Genomic DNA, 18,000 nt, shown 5'->3' with positions numbered 1-18,000 from the left:
GAATGTTGTGCAGGCACATAACAGGTGTGCAGTTACCTTTATCAACCACACTCACAATACCAAAGGATTAAACCCGGCTTGACAAGCCCCATTTGCCATAAAGCCACATGGACTGGCATTAATTATGTGCCTATCCTTTAATTTACTGATTGAATACAGCAGGGAGAGGACAGCCCTATGTCCAGCCCAGGGAGACGGCCCCAGGCTCCGGGGTGCTGACAAACTGGTGAGAGCTGCCCCAGAACCACGAAGAGGGTCTCACGCTGGAAAAGGAGCCAAATCCAGCCACGTTTCCGTAGCCACCATCCTGTGCTGGGAGGCAGGGTTCTGCTGGGCACCAGCACCCTTGCCCGGAGCTGGGCAGAGCATAGATACAGACCCAGGAATGCCGACCACCCTTGCTGTGACCATGGCAGAGGCAGGGGTCCTGAGACACAGAAGGGACTCACCTCCTGGCGTAGGCATACAGCACATGTTTCCGCTCCTGCAGGGACAAATGCCTCTCCACAGGGGACTTCGCAAAGAGCTTCACAGCGGGCTGGGGGAAGAGAGCATTCAGGGAGCAGCCACACTGCATGGCCAGGCAAGCTGCCAAGTAGCCCAGCACCCACCCCTCCCCACGCACCTTACCATGACCTCAGCACCCGTGCTTCTCACGGAGAGCATCAGTACTAGAGGCCGCAGAAGTCTCCAGTCCCATCAGCATCACAGGCCGGAGCTTGGGTGGTCACAGCTGAACCAGCCCATGGTGCCCAGCTCCCCACACTGCCAGGCCATGAGTTGGGTCTAGCGAGGGAGAGGAGCTCATCACCCCCGTTCCTGGCCCTGACTTGTCTCCTTCCTTGCAGTCCCAGCTCTCTCAAACCCGCTACCAGCTCTTGGGGGCAAGCCCCAGCGCAGCCCTGAGAGCGCCTGTGGGCCAGCGGGTTCAGCCTCCCCAGGTCCCCCTCTCGACGTCCCACCAGCAGGCACCTTGGAGGAGGATGAAGCTGCAGGGCACTGAGGGCTGGAGGCCGCTGGAGTCTGGGACGTTGACGGAGCAAGCAGGCCAGGCTCCGGATCCTTGTCCTCAGGGAGGAGGGGCACCTGGCCCTCCAGGAGGTTGGCGATGGTAGTGTCCACGCAGTTGGTCTGGGCTGTGGGGACACAGGGGCTCGGTTAGAGGGGGAGCTGCTGCTGAAGCTAAGGGACCTGTGCAGGGGTTCTCCATGTCCCAACGAGCCCCATAGCACAACAGTCCCCAGGCCTCCACGCCGGGTGTTGAAGGGCAGCAGCCAGCCTCTGCCCCACAGGGTCCGCACGAAGGTCCCAGGTATGCGCTTACCCAGGTCTCTCCTGATGGTTCCCAGAGACACATGTGGGAGCACCTCCTTGACCCGCTGGACCATCTCCGTGATCCGCACATCCTCGGGAGCAAGAGGCCCGACACCAGCCAGGCTGGGAGATGCCCTGGGCCTGGCAACCAAGGACTGGCTTGAGGCTGCAGGAGTAAGAACAGAAGCATGAACGGGCAGCCCAGGGGAGAGTGCAAGGCCCAAGCTAGCCTGGCCAGGGGAGCGATGACCCGCTGGCATCTCTAGCTTCTACAGGCTCTATAAGGGGACCCCCCACCTCACCAGGTCTGCCCTTATCCCAGTCTGGAGCAGGCAGGCTGGGGTAACGCCCTTTCCCAGGAGTGCCTCCTGCTTCCCCAGGGAGGGGGCTGGCACTGGAGGAGCACGTCCTTTTCCCTCCCACAGCAGATCAGGGCAGCCACCAAGGCAGAGAGCGGGCAGTAGGAGGGGCTCTGCCGGAGCCCAGGCACGTGCTCTGCAGCAGGGAGGGCAGACACATACCTGGGGCAAAGAGGTGAGGCGGGGTGTGTCTCAGCCTCTTCATATGCTCAGCTTTATCCGCTGCGGTGAGTCGCGTAGAAACCACGCCCAGCTCCACGGCCAAGAGCTACAGAAAACACACAGGAGAGAGTCAGCACAGTCATGCCCAGGGCAACAAGATCCAAGCACCACAATGCACCTGTGCGCCCAGGTGTAAGGTCTGAGGCCTTTTTCTGCCGCCACATTAAGACAGGAGCAAAGAAGCAGAAAGTCACATGCTCCCATTCCATCTAAATTACATTACAACAATGAATTTTGGGGCAGTTAAAGCGGCGGCGTTCCTGTCCTAACAGCACCATCACCACCAGATAAAGAAACAGATCTTAAGATGTTTAAAGAAAATGATGCATTCTGTCTGGCAAAGAATCACTTAACAGCTGTGATTGTGAAATCCCTACTTCTTTATTGTTATGCCTTTATGGTCCCCACTTCTCTATTGTTTATCTCTAATGTCTCTGTCTGGTTCTTTGTTTCTGTCTGTCTGTGACTAATTTTGCAAGATTTAAATCAACTAAGGTGGTGGTGTATGATTGGTTAAACAATTGTTTCACAATATGTTAGGATTGGTCAAAGAATTATTTTGTAGTACTTTAGTTTAAAATGATTGGTTAAGGCAGAGGTGGGCAGCTTATGGCCCGCGGGCCACATCTGGTCCGGCCCCTGAGCTCCTGGCTGGGACGCTAGCCCCCAGGTCCTCCCCTGCTGTTCCCCCTCCCCCGCAGCCTCAGCTCACTGTGCCACCCGGGCGGCCCAGCTGCAGAGCCGCAGCCTGACCCGGTGCTGTGCGGTGGCATGGCTGGCTCCCGCCACAGCCGCGCCGCCAGCCACCAGCGCTCCAGGCAGCGCGATAAGGGGGCAGCGGGGGTTGGATAGAGGGCAGAGGAATTCGGGGTGTTGGTCAGGGGACAGAGGTATGATAGGGGTCGGGGCGGTCAAAGGGCAGGGAACGGGGGGGGGGGGGGGGATTGAATGGGTGCAGGGGTCCTGGGGGGCAGTCAGAAAGGAGGGGGGTTGGATGGGGCAGCGGGGGGCAGGGGTTCCGAGGGCGGTCAGGGAGAAGGGGTGGTTGGCTGGTGCAGGGTTCCTGGGGGGGAGGAGCATTCAGGAATGAGAGATGGGGTTGGGTGGGGTTCCGGGGGCGGTCAGGGGGGGTTAGATGGGGCAGGGGTCCCGGGGCAGCTGTCGGGGGGCAAGAAACGGGGGGGAAGGGGAGAAATAGGGGGCAGGGACCAGGCCACACCTGGCTGCTTGGGGAGGCACAGCCTCCCCTAACCGGCCCTCCATACAATTTCCGAAACCCGATGCGGCCCTCAGGCCAAAAAGTTTGCCCACCCCTGGGTTAAGGTGTAGCTAACCAGGACTCAAGTTTAACTAACTGGGGTCCAAACAGAAATTCTTTGGAACCTAATTCAGATACAGCCCAAGATCAGAGTTGCCAGACCTCCACATCCTGCCAACTATCTTATGCAGAAGCTGGAGTCCCTGGACCAGTGGTTCTCAACCTTTCCAGACTACTGTACCCCTTTCAGGAGTCCAATTTGTCTTGCGTACCCCTAAGTTTCACCTCACTTAAAAACTACTTGCCTACAAAATCAGACATTAAAATAAGAAAGTGTCACAGCCCACTGACAGGTTTCAGAGTGGTAGCCATGTTAGTCTGTATCAGCAAAAAGAACGAGGAGTCCTTGTGGCACCTTAGAGACTAACACATTTATTTGGGCACAAGCTTTCATGGGCTATAACCCACTTCAGTTTTTAGCCCACAAAAACTTATGCCCAAATAAATGTGTTAGTCTCTAAGGTGCCACAAGGATTCCTCGTTCTTTTCACAGCACACTATTACTGAAAAATTGCTGACTCATTTTTTCTGTATGAAATTTTAGTTTGTATTGACTTTGCCAGTGCTTTTATGGAAGCCTGTTGTAAAACTCGGCAAATATCTAGATGAGTTGATATACCCCCTAGAAGACCTGTACCCCTGGTTGAGAACCACTGCCCTGGACAACCTGATCCTGACTGGCCACCAGGAAAAGTTTGCATGCCTTATTGGGAGCGGTGAGCATTGTATGCTTAGCACGTGTATTCTCGTTTGGTAACTGTTAATAAATAGAGTTTAAGGATATTACTATATTACTGTGTAAGGAGCTTTTTGCTGGTAAAAAGCCCTGCAAACCTGCAGAAGAGTATGCCCTGAGCCCTAGGAATTGGGAAAGGGTAGGTGCCTTTCATCCGGAGCTGTAGGAACTGGGAAAGGGTGTGGATGCCTAAATTAACCGGGTTATGCCTTGAGCCCACAGAAGGGTAAAGGTAGGGTGTCCTAGAGTGCGCAGGTAACAGGGAGAGTGCCACAAATACTGGCACTCTGTTGGCTATTCGTGCCAGACAGCACCACTCTGCATTTGACAGATTCTCAGAAATCCTTACTACCTCCCTAGCAGTGTCACGTGCTAGCTTTCCCTGTGCTCTGGGATGGAGGTGACCTGGTCTTCCCCAGTGTCAGCACACTAAGCTCTGAGCTTTGCTTTTCCCTCGGCTGTGGTAAGTTCCATTTCTATACCCTCGTTCCCATTAGCCAGCCTGCCTGTGTGCACGGAGCTGTGGAGGGGCAAATATAGCAGGCCATGAGGGATATGACAAATTGGGGGGTAACAAATATGGGCGCAGGGATACCCCCTCCATCCAGACACACACCCTGGCCCCTCCCTGGAGACGCTCTCTGCCCCAACACAGACACTGCTCACACCTACCGATCCAGCCCCAAGCCTCCTCTAGGACACCCTGCAACTGCAGCAGCCCCAACTCTCCCTCCCTCAGCCCCTCCTACCTCCTGAACTCGGAGCGCAAACTCCTCATTCGGCTCATCAGCTTGTCTGAAGACAGGCGGCATCCACCTGATGGGAGACAACAGCACTGGGCTGACTGCTCCTGGCATGGCTGAGAGCCTGGGCACCAGGGCCCTCCCGAGTCCACCCGATCCCCTTGCCCCAGCAACAGGGCCAAGCCCCAGGGGTAGCAACGCGAACGAGAGGTGTGGCAGAGGAGGGAGGTGGATTGGGAGGGGGGGTTACCGGGGAGGAATTGAACCCATTTGATTTAGACTCTTTGTTAACTGTCAGGAAAAGGGGGGTCAGTGGGCTGTTCACGTGGTTCCCAGAGGAGGAGCTGCTGCCCCAGTGAGGCAGCAAGAACACAGAGGCACCAGGGTCAGACACAAGGTGTGGGCAGGAAAACTGCTATGTGCGCCACAGCCTGGGGGAAAAGGACACAGTCTGTCCCCAGGTTCTGTCCCTGCAACCCACCCCCCTCCTCAAAGGAGAGCGAGAGATAGTACCTTACTTGATAAACTGTGAAGGGAACAAAGAAGGTCCAGAGCAGCTCTGTGATCCAGGAGGAGTCGGCCACACTCTGGGGAAGAGAGCACAGTGAGAGCCACACACAGCCAGTGAGATGGGGCAACATGGCACTTACAGCACGGACATGCCCAAAGGAAGGAAATGAGAGCACAGCAAAGACCTACCCTGAGGCAAATCCAGGCAGGCTGCTTTCTCACCAGGCAGAACTAAGAGGGACTGAGATGATTGGGGATGTGGATTATGACAAGGAGACATGCACAGGACTAGCACCAACTGACTACATAGCTCCAGGGCTTGCCCCGCTCCTACCATCAGAGCAGACAGGTGTGTCCCCCTCCCCACTCGTAACTGACAGAACCTGCTCTCAAATGAAAGACTGGTAATGGCTTCAGGCCTATGGACCATGAACAATTTTCTGGACTCACAGGAAGGCTCTACTCTCTAGGCCAGAATCATAGTATGGAAGAATGTTGGACTCAATGACATTGCTTGGATCTGTTTTGGGCACTAGGACGCCTATAACACAAACAATTCATAGCTAAGGAGTACTCAGACCAGACAAAACTTGAAGATTTTCCAGACCCGTCAAGACCTTGTGAGAGAAATAGGTTGTATGGGAATTCAGACTTTAAACTTATTTTTATTTCTTAAATGGATTTCACTGAGAGATTTTAAAGTTACTTCTCTGTCAAGATGAAACTTTCAAAGATAAAGTGTTTGATTTACGACGTAATTCCTACATATATAGATTATTAAATTGTTGATTGAGAGAATATTAACAAAATTTGACCAAAAGATGTCCAACTTATTTTTAATGTTGTTAATGGATGAATGCTGAGTGGCTGGTTGTTACTAGGACTCTTCAGAGACTTTTATAGGATTTTTTGGTCAAATTTTCCATGCACTGGCGACAATGTCATCTCAAGACTTTTTCATTCCCACTAAGACCATGTCATCTTCCTCACCAAGTGGTCCCATGTTGATATTTTGGAGGATCAGATTTACAGTCTCTGTGGTAGGCAAATCACCGAATATTGTGACTTATGTCACATCAATCAAGAGGCCACACTAGCCAGAGACAAGCCTCTCCCCACACTCAAAGGAGACCCCCACTAGCAAGAAGCGATGTGCCAGCAGCATCTGTCTGGCTCAGGGACTGCTGCTCATTACCTTTAGAATTTCCTTTTTCTCTTTGGTTTGTATTAAATGGGAGGTGTCCCAACCTTTACATTCCCTAATTTTAAGCTGTCAAAGGGTGTCTGAGAGTCCACTGGGGGACATCACAATGGTCCTCAGTTTTAAAGTCTCAGACACCCATCAAAATGTGTCCTACATTCTGTGTTTAGAAGCCCTAAAAAAATTACTGCCAGGTGTAACTTTTGGCTGATAAGACTGGTCAAACTTCCGCTCGTCAGAGTTTTGCTGGAATCTGTTATAAACTCTCTGCTGGAGGGTGGGTTAGGAGGGGCTTAGGACTGCAACACGAGAACTGAAAGCCAAGGAAGTAGCTTTGTAATTGGCTCTGAAACTGTGGTTTAAACAGTCGATAATTTGGTTTCAGTGTTAAAACATTTAACACTCCCAAATCATAAACTGGATTAACTGGTAACATTCCTTAGTTGGGGTTTATGAACAAATGGACAACTTGCTCCTCAGATCCCTTCTTAGGCTTTATAAAGGTGGATTATTTGTTGAATTAATCTGGTGATGTAATTGCAATCCTGCATTGAAAGGACCTGGTTGATTTGATAGTTATATTGTTGTTTAATTTGTGATTTAGTTTAGCAATATTAACAGAAGCTTAGCTGATATTTTCTGGATTTTGTTCAACAGTTTTAATAACATTTTTGAAACTGACAGAGTCACATTTCTTTCAATCAGCACCGTAGGTCCAGACCTTTTGAGGACTGCATGGATAACGGCTGGTCAATTTTAGTCCCTAAGCAGCTCCCCTCAATTAGCCTTTGGTCCTCACAGCCTGGCACTGTGTGGCTAGAACTCCTGGAACTTTCCTTGGTTATCCTGACAGTCAGTGACAACTCCTGGATGAAAGAGACTTATGTAGGGTGGGGGGCTTTTGTCTATTATTTCTTGGCATCTGTCCCGTTGCTTTCCTTATTTTCTGCTCTAAGTTGTGGGTCTAATGGGTGTCAGGGCAGCCAAGCTGCTCTGACAACACACTTTCCAGATGCGGTCCCTGCCTGCTTAGTAGGCCTCATCTGACCCTGCTGCTGAGAGAGGGAACCTGCAATTGTGAGACTAACCCAGGCCCCAGTTTTCAGCCTGAGCAAATATCCACGGAGAAGGGTGTCCTTGCTTGCCCAAGAGAGGGTGCTCGCTCTGGCTCCACGTGACAGCTGTATAACCACCCATCCACCTCTGGCCATTACAGAGTAACTCCTTTCCCTCACCCCACCATTTTATCGCTGCCTCTATCTGTTAAATCAGTTTCTCTCTCCTCAAGCCCCAAGTCACAGCTTTAAGGGAGCTGAAAACGTTATGGCTGCAACCCATTTAACGGTGTCACTGTCAACATATTAACACTAGCATCCGAGAGGAGAAATGGGCTATGCTTCATGTGCGAGCCTAGGCAGACCTGAACTCAGCCCCGCGTGCCTGGGGGCGAGTCACGTAGTCCCTCAGGGGATAATCGCACTTCCTGATCTCGTGGGGTACTGTGAGAATAAGCGTGTTAAAATTGGTGGGGTGCTGAGATACTAGTGATGGGACCCAGAGAGGAGCCTTGCCTAGGCAGGTTGATAGATCACAAACGTACCAATATTGCCATCAGAACTTAAGAGATGTGTGAAAGGCAAAGCCGATGTCAGTGAAATTCCCTGTGAGGAAGCAGAACGCCTGCCTCACATGGCCACTGAGAAGTTTGACACGGAGGGAAACAACCCAAAGCACAGGGCGCAAAGTAACGGCAATGGTAACCCTCTAGCATGACCCCCCTAAGCTGTACGCACCCATTATGGGCTAGGGGCTCTTTGCCCCAAACCTCTAGACTCACCACAGCAATTAAGGGCCTCTGAACTTGCAGAGCCACAGGCTGAATCACATCCAGGATTGAGAACGGCCAGGAGCTGAAAAGGAAACATCCCAGCGATTAACAAGGGCCATAGAGATGGGCCAAGGCAGTCCTGTCCCCAGGAACATCCCCCACCACCACTACCTGAAGCGAAGAAGGCCGACTCGACCATTAGTGGCTGCCTCCTCTGGGAACAGCAGCAGAGGTGGATTCCCCCCATGGGACGAATACACCTTCAGGGAATCCACCAGCTCTGCCCGGCTCCCCACCGCCCCTAGCTCCATGAATCCCCGTGACCAGCAGATGAAACCCGGCGTGCCATTCAGCGCAGGCTGCAAGAGAAGAGCAAGGGCAAATTAGTGACCCCCACCCGGTCTCCCTGCTAAGACTCCAGCCTGCTGGTCCATATGGATCCAGACTGCCCGAGAGCCCTTCCCTCCCCAGACACTGCAGCAGCAGCCGGGTGTCCTCCCAACGGCCCCCAGCTGTGAATGGGAGGAGAGGGGCCTTGGGTACAAGATTTGTCATCCCTCCCCACACCAAGTGTGTGGCCCTTCAGGACTGTGCAAAATACAAGTCCTCTCAGGGGAGAGTGCTTATTAGGGCTATCGATTAATCGCAGTTAACTCACGTGATTCACTAAAAAAATAATTAATTGCAATTAAAAAGATTCATCATGATTAATCGCAGTTTTAATCGCACTATTAAACAATAGAATACCAACTGAAATGTATTTTGGATGTTTTTCTACATTTTCATATATATTGTATTCTGTGTTGTAATTGAAATCGAAGTGTATATTATTTTTATTACAAATATTAGCAGTGTAAAAATGATAAACAAAAGAAAAAATATTTTTCAATTCACCTCATACTGTAGTGCAATCTCTGTCATCTCTTTGTCATTTGCAAATTTGACCCCATCAGCTCAGGATTAAACAAAGACTGTGAATGGCCAGCCAACTACAAAAGCAGTTTCTCCTCTCTTGGTTTTCACACCTCAACTGCTAGAAGAGGGCCTCATCCTCCCTGATTGAACTGACTTATCTCCAGACTGATTCTGGCCTGCATATTTATACCTGCCTCTGGTAATTTCCACCACATGCGTCTAACGAAGTGGGTATTCACCCATGAAAACTTATGCTCCAATACATCTGTTAGTCTATAAGATGCCACAGGACTCTTTGTTGCTTTTGTCATGAAAGTGCAACTTACAAATGTAGATTTTGTTGTTGTTACATAACTGCACTCAAAAACAAAACAGTGTAAAACTTCAGAGCCTACAAGTCCACTCAGTCCCACTTCTTGTTCAGCCAATTGCTATGACAAACAAGTTTGTTTACGTTTACAGGAGATAATGCTGCCCTCCTCTTATTTACAATGTCACCAGAAAGTGAGAACGGGCATTTGCACAGTACTTTTGTAGCTGGCATTGCAAGGCATTTATGTGCCAGATATGTTAAAAATTGGTATGCCCCTTCATCTTTTGGCCATCATTCCAGGGGATAAGCTTCCATGCTGATGACACTTGTTAAAAAATGTGTTAATTAAATCTGTGACTGAACTCCTGGGGGAAGAATTGCACGTCACCTGCTCTGTTTTTTACCCACATGCCGCCATATATTTCATGTTATAGCAGTCTTGGATGATGACCCAGCATGTTGTTCGTTTTAAGAACACTTTCATTGCAGATTTCACAAAATGCAAATGTGAGATTTCTAAAGATAGCTACAGCATTCGACCCAAGGTTTAAGAATCTGAAGTGCCGTCCAAAATCTGAGAGGGATGAGGTGTGGAGCATGCTTTCAGAAGTCTTAAAAGAGCAACAGTCCAATGCGGAACCTACAGACCCTGAACCACCGAAAAAGAAAATCAACCTCCTGCTGGTGGCATCTGACCCAGATAATGAAAATGAACATGCGTCGGTCTGCACTGATTTGGATTGTTATCGAGGAGAACCGGTCATCGGTATGGACGCATGTCCCCTGGAATAGTGGTTGAAGCATGAAGGGACATAGGAAGCTTTAGCGCATCTGGCACATAAATATCTTGCAACACCGGCTACAACAGTACCATGAGAACACCTGTTCTCACTTTCAGGTGACATTGTAAACAAGCAGCGGGCAGCATTATCTCCTGCAAATGTAAACAAATTTGTTTGTCTGAGCGACTGACTGAACAAGAAGTAGGACTGAGTGGACTTGCAGGCTCTAAAATTTTACATGGTTTTATTTCTGAATGCAGTTTTTTTGTTTTGTTTTACATAATTCTACATTTGTAAGCTTAACTTTCATGATAAAGAGACTGCACTACAGTACTTGTATTAGGTGAATTGAAAAATACTTTTTTGTTTTTTTACAGTGCAAATAATTGTAATAAAAATTAAATATAAAGTGAGCACTGTACACTTTGTTTTCTGTCTTGTAATTGAAACCAATATATTTGAAAATGTAGAAAACATCCAAAAATATTTAAATAAAAGGTATTCTATTGTTGTTTAACAATGTTATTATTGGCGATTAATTTTTATAATGGCTTGACAGCGCCAGTGTTTATTATTTCTATTGTCAGCAGACCCTCGTCACACAGCATCGCTCAGTGCTTCCTGGGCAGGTGCAGGCAGCCCTCTGCACCCACAGGAAACAGCCAGCACCCTGGGAAAGCCCCAAACCCAGCTGTGCTTCTGCTCATGTCTATTTAAAGAGCCAGGAAGGGGAGGCAGAGGCTACATGTTTGCTTGGGTGACCCAGTTCTCTGCCCCTCCTTAACTTGAACCAACCAGAACCCAACAGCATAACATACAAGCCTAAAGAGAAGCTCAAGGCTTGTTCAATTATTCATTAATAAAGACAGACCCAGGAGCCTGTCCCCAATCCCTGAACAGGTCACTAAGTGCTTCTCCTAGGAGACGCAGCCCCAGAACCCTGCATGACTCACCGTATTGCACGAGGTCAGTAGGTTGATGACACTGTGGTCGAAGTGCGTCACGTGGTTGGCAATATAAACCCTGACATTGGCATCCCGGAGATGGGGGTCACTTTGCCGTACAAACAGACCCAGCACCGAACACATCACACGCACGATAAACCTAACAACAGGAACAGAGACCCCCAGCCCCATGGTGACCAGAACTGGTTTAGCTGACCAGTGAATAAAGACGAGACTGGCAAGGGCTATACAGACGCTGCGGGATTAGGACTGAGGGGCACCAGAGGTGTGTTATGTGGGGGGACAGGGCGAGTGAGAGGAAGCTCAGGGCTGGGATAGCAGGGGCACCAACCAGCAGAACTGTGTGGGGAGAGCTCAGCACTGGAATCATGAGGGAGTGGCTGCAGGTGCACTTGCTGGCTGCTTGCCTTGCTGCTCTCAGCCCCTGCAGTCTGGCACTTGGGCAAAAGAAACCTTTGTCAGGCTGCATGTGCCATGGGGCTCAGGCCCTAGAGTCACCAGCAAAGGGGCCTCCTTGCTCAGGACTGGGTATGAAGGGCCTGCTAAGCACAAACGGCACCAGGACAGAGCAGCCACAAGGCCAACCTGCACACCTAACAGCAAGCCCCAGCGGGCCAGGGAGAGGCAGCTCCAACTCCATGCAGAGCTGGGGGGCCCCACAGGACCACCTTGCAGACAGGCAGAACATAAGAATGGCCGTACCGGGTCAGACCAAAGGTCCATCTAGCCCAGTATCCTTTCTACCGACAGTGGCCAATGCCAGGTGCCCCAGAGGGAGTGAACCTAACAGGCAATGATCAAGTGATCTCTCTCCTGCCATCCATCTCCATCCTCTGTCAGACAGAGGCCAGGGTCACCATTCCTTACCCATCCTGGCTAATAGCCATTAATGGACTTAACCACCATGAATTTATCCAGTTCTCTTTTAAACCCTGTTATAGTCCTAGCCTTCACAACCTCCTCAGGTAAGGAGTTCCACAAGTTGACTGTGCGCTGCGTGAAGAACTTCCTTGTATTTGTTTTAAACCTGCTGCCTATTAATTTCATTTGATGACCCCTAGTTCCTGTATTATGGGAATAAGTAAATAACTTTTCCTTATCCACTTTCTCCACATCACTCATGATTTTATATACCTCTATCATATCCCCCCTTAGTCTCCTCTTTCCAAGCTGAAAAGTCCTAGCCTCTTCAATCTCGCCTCATATGGGACCCGTTCCAAACCCTTAATCATTTTAGTTGCCCTTTTCTGTACCTTTTCTAGTGCCAGTATATCTTTTTTGAGATGAGGAGACCACATCTGTATGCAGTATTCGAGACGAGGGCATACCATCGATTTATATAAGGGCAATAATATATTCTCAGTCTTATTCTCTAACTCCTTTTTAATGATTCCTAACTACCCTGTTTGCTTTTTTGACCGCCTCTGCACACTGCACGGACATCTTCAGAGAACTATCCACGATGACTCCAAGATCTTTTTCCTGACTTGTTGTAGCTAAATTAGCCCCCATCATATTGTATGTATAATTGGGGTTATTTTTTCCAATGTGCATTACTTTACATTTATCCACATTAAATTTCATTTGCCATTTTGTTGCCCAATCACTTAGTTTTGTGAGATCTTTTTGAAGTTCTTCACAGTCTGCTTTGGACTTAACTATCTTTAGCAGTTTAGTATCATCTGCAAACTTTGCCACCTCACTGTTTACCCCTTTCTCCAGATCATTTATAAATAAGTTGAATAGGATCGGTCCGAGGACTGACCCTTGGGGAACACCACTAGTTACCCATCTCCATTCTGAGAATTTACCATTTATTCCTACCCTTTGTTCCCTGTCTTTTAACCAGTTCTCAATCCATGAAAGGACCTTCCCTTTTATCCCATGGCAGCTTAATTTACATAAGAGCCTTTGGTGAGGGACCTTGTCAAAGACTTTCTGGAAATCTAAGTACACTATGTCCACTGGATCCCCCTTGTCCACATGTTTGTTGACCCCTTCAAAGAATTCTAATAGATTAGTAAGACACGATTTCCCTTTACAGAAACCATGTTGACTATTGCTCAACAGTTTGTGTTTTTCTATGTGTTGGACAATTTTATTCTTAACTATCGTTTTGCCCGGTACAGACGTTAGACTTACCGGTCTGTAATTGCCGGGATCACCTCTAGAGTCCTTTTTAAATATTGGCGTTACATTAGCTAACTTCCAGTCATCAGGTACAGAAGCCGATTTAAAGGACAGGTTACAAACCTTAGTTAAAGAGTTCCGCAACTTCACATTTGAGTTCTTTCAGAACTCTTGGGTGAATGCCATCTGGTCCCGGTGACTTGTTAATGTTAAGTTTATCAATTAATTCCAAAACCTCCTCTCGTGACACTTCAATCCGTGACAGTTCCTCAGATTTGTCACCTACAGAAGTCAGCTCAGATTTGGGAATCTTCCTAACATCCTCAGCCGTGAAGACTGAAGCAAAGAATCCATTTAGTTTCTCCGCAATGACTTTATCGTCTTTAAGCGCTCCTTTTGTATCTCGATCATCAAGGGGCCCCACTGGTTGTTTAGCAGGCTTCCTGCTTCTGATGTACTTAAAAAACATTTTGTTATTACCTTTGAAGTTTTTGGCTAGCCGTTCTTCAAACTCCTCTTTGGCTTTTCTTATTACATTTTTGCATTTAATTTGGCAGCGTTTATGCTCCTTTCTATTTGCCTCACTAGGATTTGACTTCCACTTTTTAAAGGAAGTCTTTTTATCTCTCACTGCTTTTTTTACATGGTAGTTAAGCCACGGTGGCTCTTTTTTAGTTCTTTTACCGTGTTTCTTAATTTGGGGTATACATTGAAGTTGGGCCTCTATTATGGTGTCTTTAAAAAGCGCCCATGCAGCTTGCAGGGATTTCACTTTAGTCACTGTACCTTTTAACTTCTGTTTAACTAACCCCCTCATTTTTGCATAGTTCCCCCTTTTGAAATTAAATGCCACAGTGTTGGGCTGTTGAGATGGTCTTCCCACCACAGGGATGTTGAACGCTATTGTATTATGGTCACTATTTCCAAGCGGTCCTGCTATAGTTACCTCTTGGACCAGCTCCTGCGCTCCACTCAGGACTAAATCTAGAGTAGCCTCTCCCCTTGTGGGTTCCCGTACCAGCTGCTCCATGAAGCAGTCATTTAAAGTATCGAGAAATTTTATCTCTGCATTTCGTCCTGAAGTGAAATGTTCCCAGTCAATATGGGGATAATTGAAATCCCCCACTATTATTGAGTTCTTAATTTTGATAGCCTCTCTAATTTCCCTTAGCATTTCATCGTCACTATCACTGTCCTGGTCAGGTGGTCGATAACAGATCCCTAATGTTATATTCTTATTAGAGCATGAAATTTCTATCCATAGAGATTCTATGGAACATGCGGATTTGCTTAAGATTTTTACTTCATTTGATTGTACATTTTCTTTCACATATAGTGCCACTCCCCACCCCGCACGACCTGTTCTGTCCTTCCGATATATTTTGTACCCCGGAATGATTGTGTCCCATTGATTGTCCTCAGTCCACCTGGTTTCTGTGATGCCTATTATATCAATATCCGCCTTTATCACAAGGCACTCTAGTTCACCCATCTTATTATTTAGACTTCTAGCATTTGTGTACAAGCACTTTAAAAACTTGTCACTGTTTATTTGTCTGCCCTTTTCTAATGTATCAGATTCTTTTTTATGTGAATGTTTATCATCTGGTCTGGCCCCTACTTTATCCTCTTCCATCCTCTACTCCTGACTATAACCTGGAGATTCGCTATCATCAGAAGACTCTGTCCGAGCCACATGCTCCTCTGCAGCAGTCGGCTTTCCCCCATCTCCTAGTTTAAAAACTGCTCTACAACCTTTTTAATGTTTAGTGCCAGCAGTCTGGTTCCACTTTGGTTTAGGTGGAGCCCATCCTTCCTGTATAGGCTCCCCCCAGTCCAGAAGTTTCCCCAGTTCCTAATGAATGTAAACCCCTCCAGAGATGACTATTTGCTGGATTTTGCGGGTGGGAGACTGACAAGAGCCCCAACTCTCCCCCGGCAGCCCCGCACCCACCCTAACCTCCGGAGCAGGCTGTCAGGCAGGGCGCAGCTGACCAGGAAGACGTGGATGCCGATGAAGAGTCGCAGGAGGAGCAGACAGAGCCCCACGGGGGCGTAGAGCAGCAGAGCCAGCAGCAGGAAACCATCGCTGGGAAACCTGACAGGGAAAGAGATCAGGTCAGGCTCCGATAAGAGCCCACGCTGGCGAGGCCAGCGCCCCCCCCCCCAAGAGCGAGACCCCCCCCGCCGGCCAGGCCAGGCCAGCCCCCCGAGAGCGAGACCCGACCCCCCACCGGCCAGCCCGCCCCCCCGCGCGCGAGTCCCCCCCCCCGAGAGCGAGACCCCCCCGCCGGCCGGGCTCTCACCGGTGCGCGTCGAAGAGCCGCTCAGGACCCGAGGCCGGAGGCTCCATCCCGGTCCCGAGCCGCCGCCTCAGCGAGGCCCAGGACCTGCCGCCATCTTACCCACGGCGGCCGCTCTCCGCGCGGGGCCGTCTGGGAAAGGGAACCCGCGTCCGGCCTGAACCGCGCTCCCGCCCCGCCCAGGGCGGGACTCCATCTCCCGGCCTGCCCCGCGCGGCGCGCCTCGCTCCCGCCCCGCCCCGCGCGGGACTCCATCTCCCGGCATGCCCCGCGCGGCGCGCCTCGCTCCCGCCCCGCCCCGCGCGGGACTCCATCTCCCGGCATGCCCCGCGCGGCGCGCCTCGCTCCCGCCCCGCGCGGGACTCCATCTCCCGGCATGCCCCGCGCGGCGCGCCTCGCTCCCGCCCCGCCCCGCCCCGCGCGAGACTCCATCTCCCGCCCTGCCCCGCGCGGCGCGCCTCGCTCCCGGCTTGCCCCACGTGGGACTCCATCTCCCGGCCTGCCCCGCGCTCGGCCACCTCGCTCCCGGCATGCCCCGCGCGGCGCGCCTCGCTCCCGGCTTGCCCCACGCGGGACTTCATTTCCCGGCCTGCCCCGCGCGGCGCGCCTCGCTCCCGGCTTGCCCCACGCGGGACTCCATTTCCCGGCCTGCCCCGCGCGGCGCGGCGCGGAGAATGGCGGCCTGGGCGCTGGGCGTGCGAGCGGCCGGGCGGGGCCGGGCCCTGCTGGGGCCGACGCGGGTGTTGGGGCCGGTCCGGGGCCTGGCGGTCGCTCCCTGCCCGGAGCGCGGGGAGCCGCCCCCGGGAGGCCGGGCCCGCTGGGCGCTGGCGGGGGCCGGGGCGCTGCTGCTGCTGCTCTGGGGCCGGGGCCGGGACTCGCCCGCGCTGCTGCCCCGGGTGCGCGCCGCGGTGCCGGTTCCCCCCGCGCCGCCCGCCTCCGCCCGCGCCGCCTTCAACTTCATCGCCGACGTGGTGGAGAAAACCGCCCCCGCCCTGGTCTACATCGAGATCCTGGGCAGGTACCGACCCCCCCCCGGTACTACTGACCCCCCCGGTACTACCGACCCCCCCCCCCGCACCGACCCCCCCCGCACTGACACCCCCGGTACCGCCCCCGCCCTGGTCTACATCGAGATCCTGGGCAGGTACCGACCCCCCCCCGGTACTACCGACCCCCCTCGGGCCCCCCCTGCACCGACACCCCCGGTACTACTGACCCCCCCCGGTACTACTGACCCCCCCCGCACCGACACCCCCGGTACCGCCCCCCCGGCCCCCCCCTGCACCGACACCCCCGGTACCGCACCCCCGGTACTACCGTCCCGTCCCCCCCGGACCCCCCACGCACCGACACCCCTGTACCGCCCCCGCCCTGGTCTACATCGAGATCCTGGGCAGGTACCGACCGCCCCCCCCCCGCACCGACACCCCCGGTACCGCCCCCGCCCTGGTCTACATCGAGATCCTGGGCAGGTACCGACCCCCCCCCCCCCCCCCGGTACTACCGACCCCCCCCCCCGCACTGACACCCCCGGTACCGCCCCCGCCCTGGTCTACATCGAGATCCTGGGCAGGTACCGACCGCCCCCCCCCCGCACCGACACCCCCGGTACCGCCCCCGCCCTGGTCTACATCGAGATCCTGGGCAGGTACCGACCCCCCCCCCCCCCCGGTACTACCGACCCCCCCCCCCCGCACTGACACCCCCGGTACCGCCCCCGCCCTGGTCTACATCGAGATCCTGGGCAGGTACCGACCCCCCCCCCCCCCCCGGTACTACCGACCCCCCCCCCCGCACTGACACCCCCGGTACCCGCCCCCGCCCTGGTCTACATCGAGATCCTGGGCAGGTACCGACCCCCCCCCCGGTACTACTGACCCCCCCCCGCACTGACACCCCGGTACCGCCCCCGCCCTGGTCTACATCGAGATCCTGGGCAGGTACCGACCCCCCCCCCCGGTACTACCGACCCCCCCCACACCGACCCCCCCCGCACTGACACCCCCGGTACCGCCCCCGCCCTGGTCTACATCGAGATCCTGGGCAGGTACCGACCCCCCTCGGGCCCCCCCCGCACCGACACCCCCGGTACTACCGACCCCCCCCGGTACCGACCCCCCCCGTACCGACCCCCCGGTATTACTGACCCCCCCCCCGCACCGACACCCCCGGTACCGCCCCCCCGGCCCCCCCCTGCACCGACACCCCCGGTACCGCACCCCCGGTACTACCGCGCCCCCCCGGACCCCCCACGCACCGACACCCCTGTACCGCCCTCGCCCTGGTCTACATCGAGATCCTGGGCAGGTACCGACCCCCCTCGGGCCCCCCCCGCACCGACACCCCCGGTACTACTGACCC

General features: G+C 52.7%; 2 protein-coding genes across 5 annotated transcripts in view; one reads left to right on the top strand and one right to left on the bottom strand.

The window, feature by feature from the left end:
* Positions 1-67: 67 nt before the first annotated feature.
* On the bottom strand, positions 68-15,821 carry LOC135984030 (lipid droplet-regulating VLDL assembly factor AUP1-like). 4 transcript variants are annotated; one of them, XM_065598383.1, is made up of 11 exons: positions 15,643-15,821; positions 15,291-15,434; positions 11,195-11,345; positions 8,403-8,590; positions 8,241-8,313; positions 5,206-5,279; positions 4,699-4,765; positions 1,836-1,941; positions 1,325-1,480; positions 973-1,136; positions 69-538 (listed from the first exon to the last, which is right to left on the bottom strand). In XM_065598383.1, exons 1-11 carry the CDS (start codon positions 15,687-15,689, stop codon positions 446-448), a joined length of 1,263 nt encoding a protein of 420 aa, XP_065454455.1. In that variant the 5' UTR covers positions 15,690-15,821; the 3' UTR covers positions 69-445. The 4 variants fall into 4 exon arrangements, with proteins under 4 accessions (XP_065454458.1, XP_065454455.1, XP_065454457.1 ...); XM_065598384.1 differs by having other exon boundaries at positions 72-538; positions 15,297-15,434; positions 15,643-15,819; XM_065598385.1 differs by lacking the exon at positions 4,699-4,765 and having other exon boundaries at positions 5,211-5,279.
* A 492-nt stretch (positions 15,822-16,313) lies between these two features.
* Positions 16,314-18,000, top strand: part of LOC135984082 (dedicator of cytokinesis protein 1-like) — a 16,105-nt gene continuing 14,418 nt past the window's right edge. Inside the window, exon 1 of the mRNA XM_065598524.1 lies at positions 16,314-16,800. Within this exon, the coding sequence (XP_065454596.1) occupies positions 16,314-16,800 (487 nt within the window). The remainder of the gene's footprint in view (positions 16,801-18,000) is intronic.

The sequence above is a fragment of the Chrysemys picta genome, chromosome 5, assembly GCF_011386835.1.
Source record: "Chrysemys picta bellii isolate R12L10 chromosome 5, ASM1138683v2, whole genome shotgun sequence".
In the NCBI taxonomy this organism is placed as follows: domain Eukaryota; kingdom Metazoa; phylum Chordata; order Testudines; family Emydidae; genus Chrysemys; species Chrysemys picta.
Note: the sequence above shows the minus strand (reverse complement) of the source record. Positions and strands in the feature narration are given on the sequence as shown.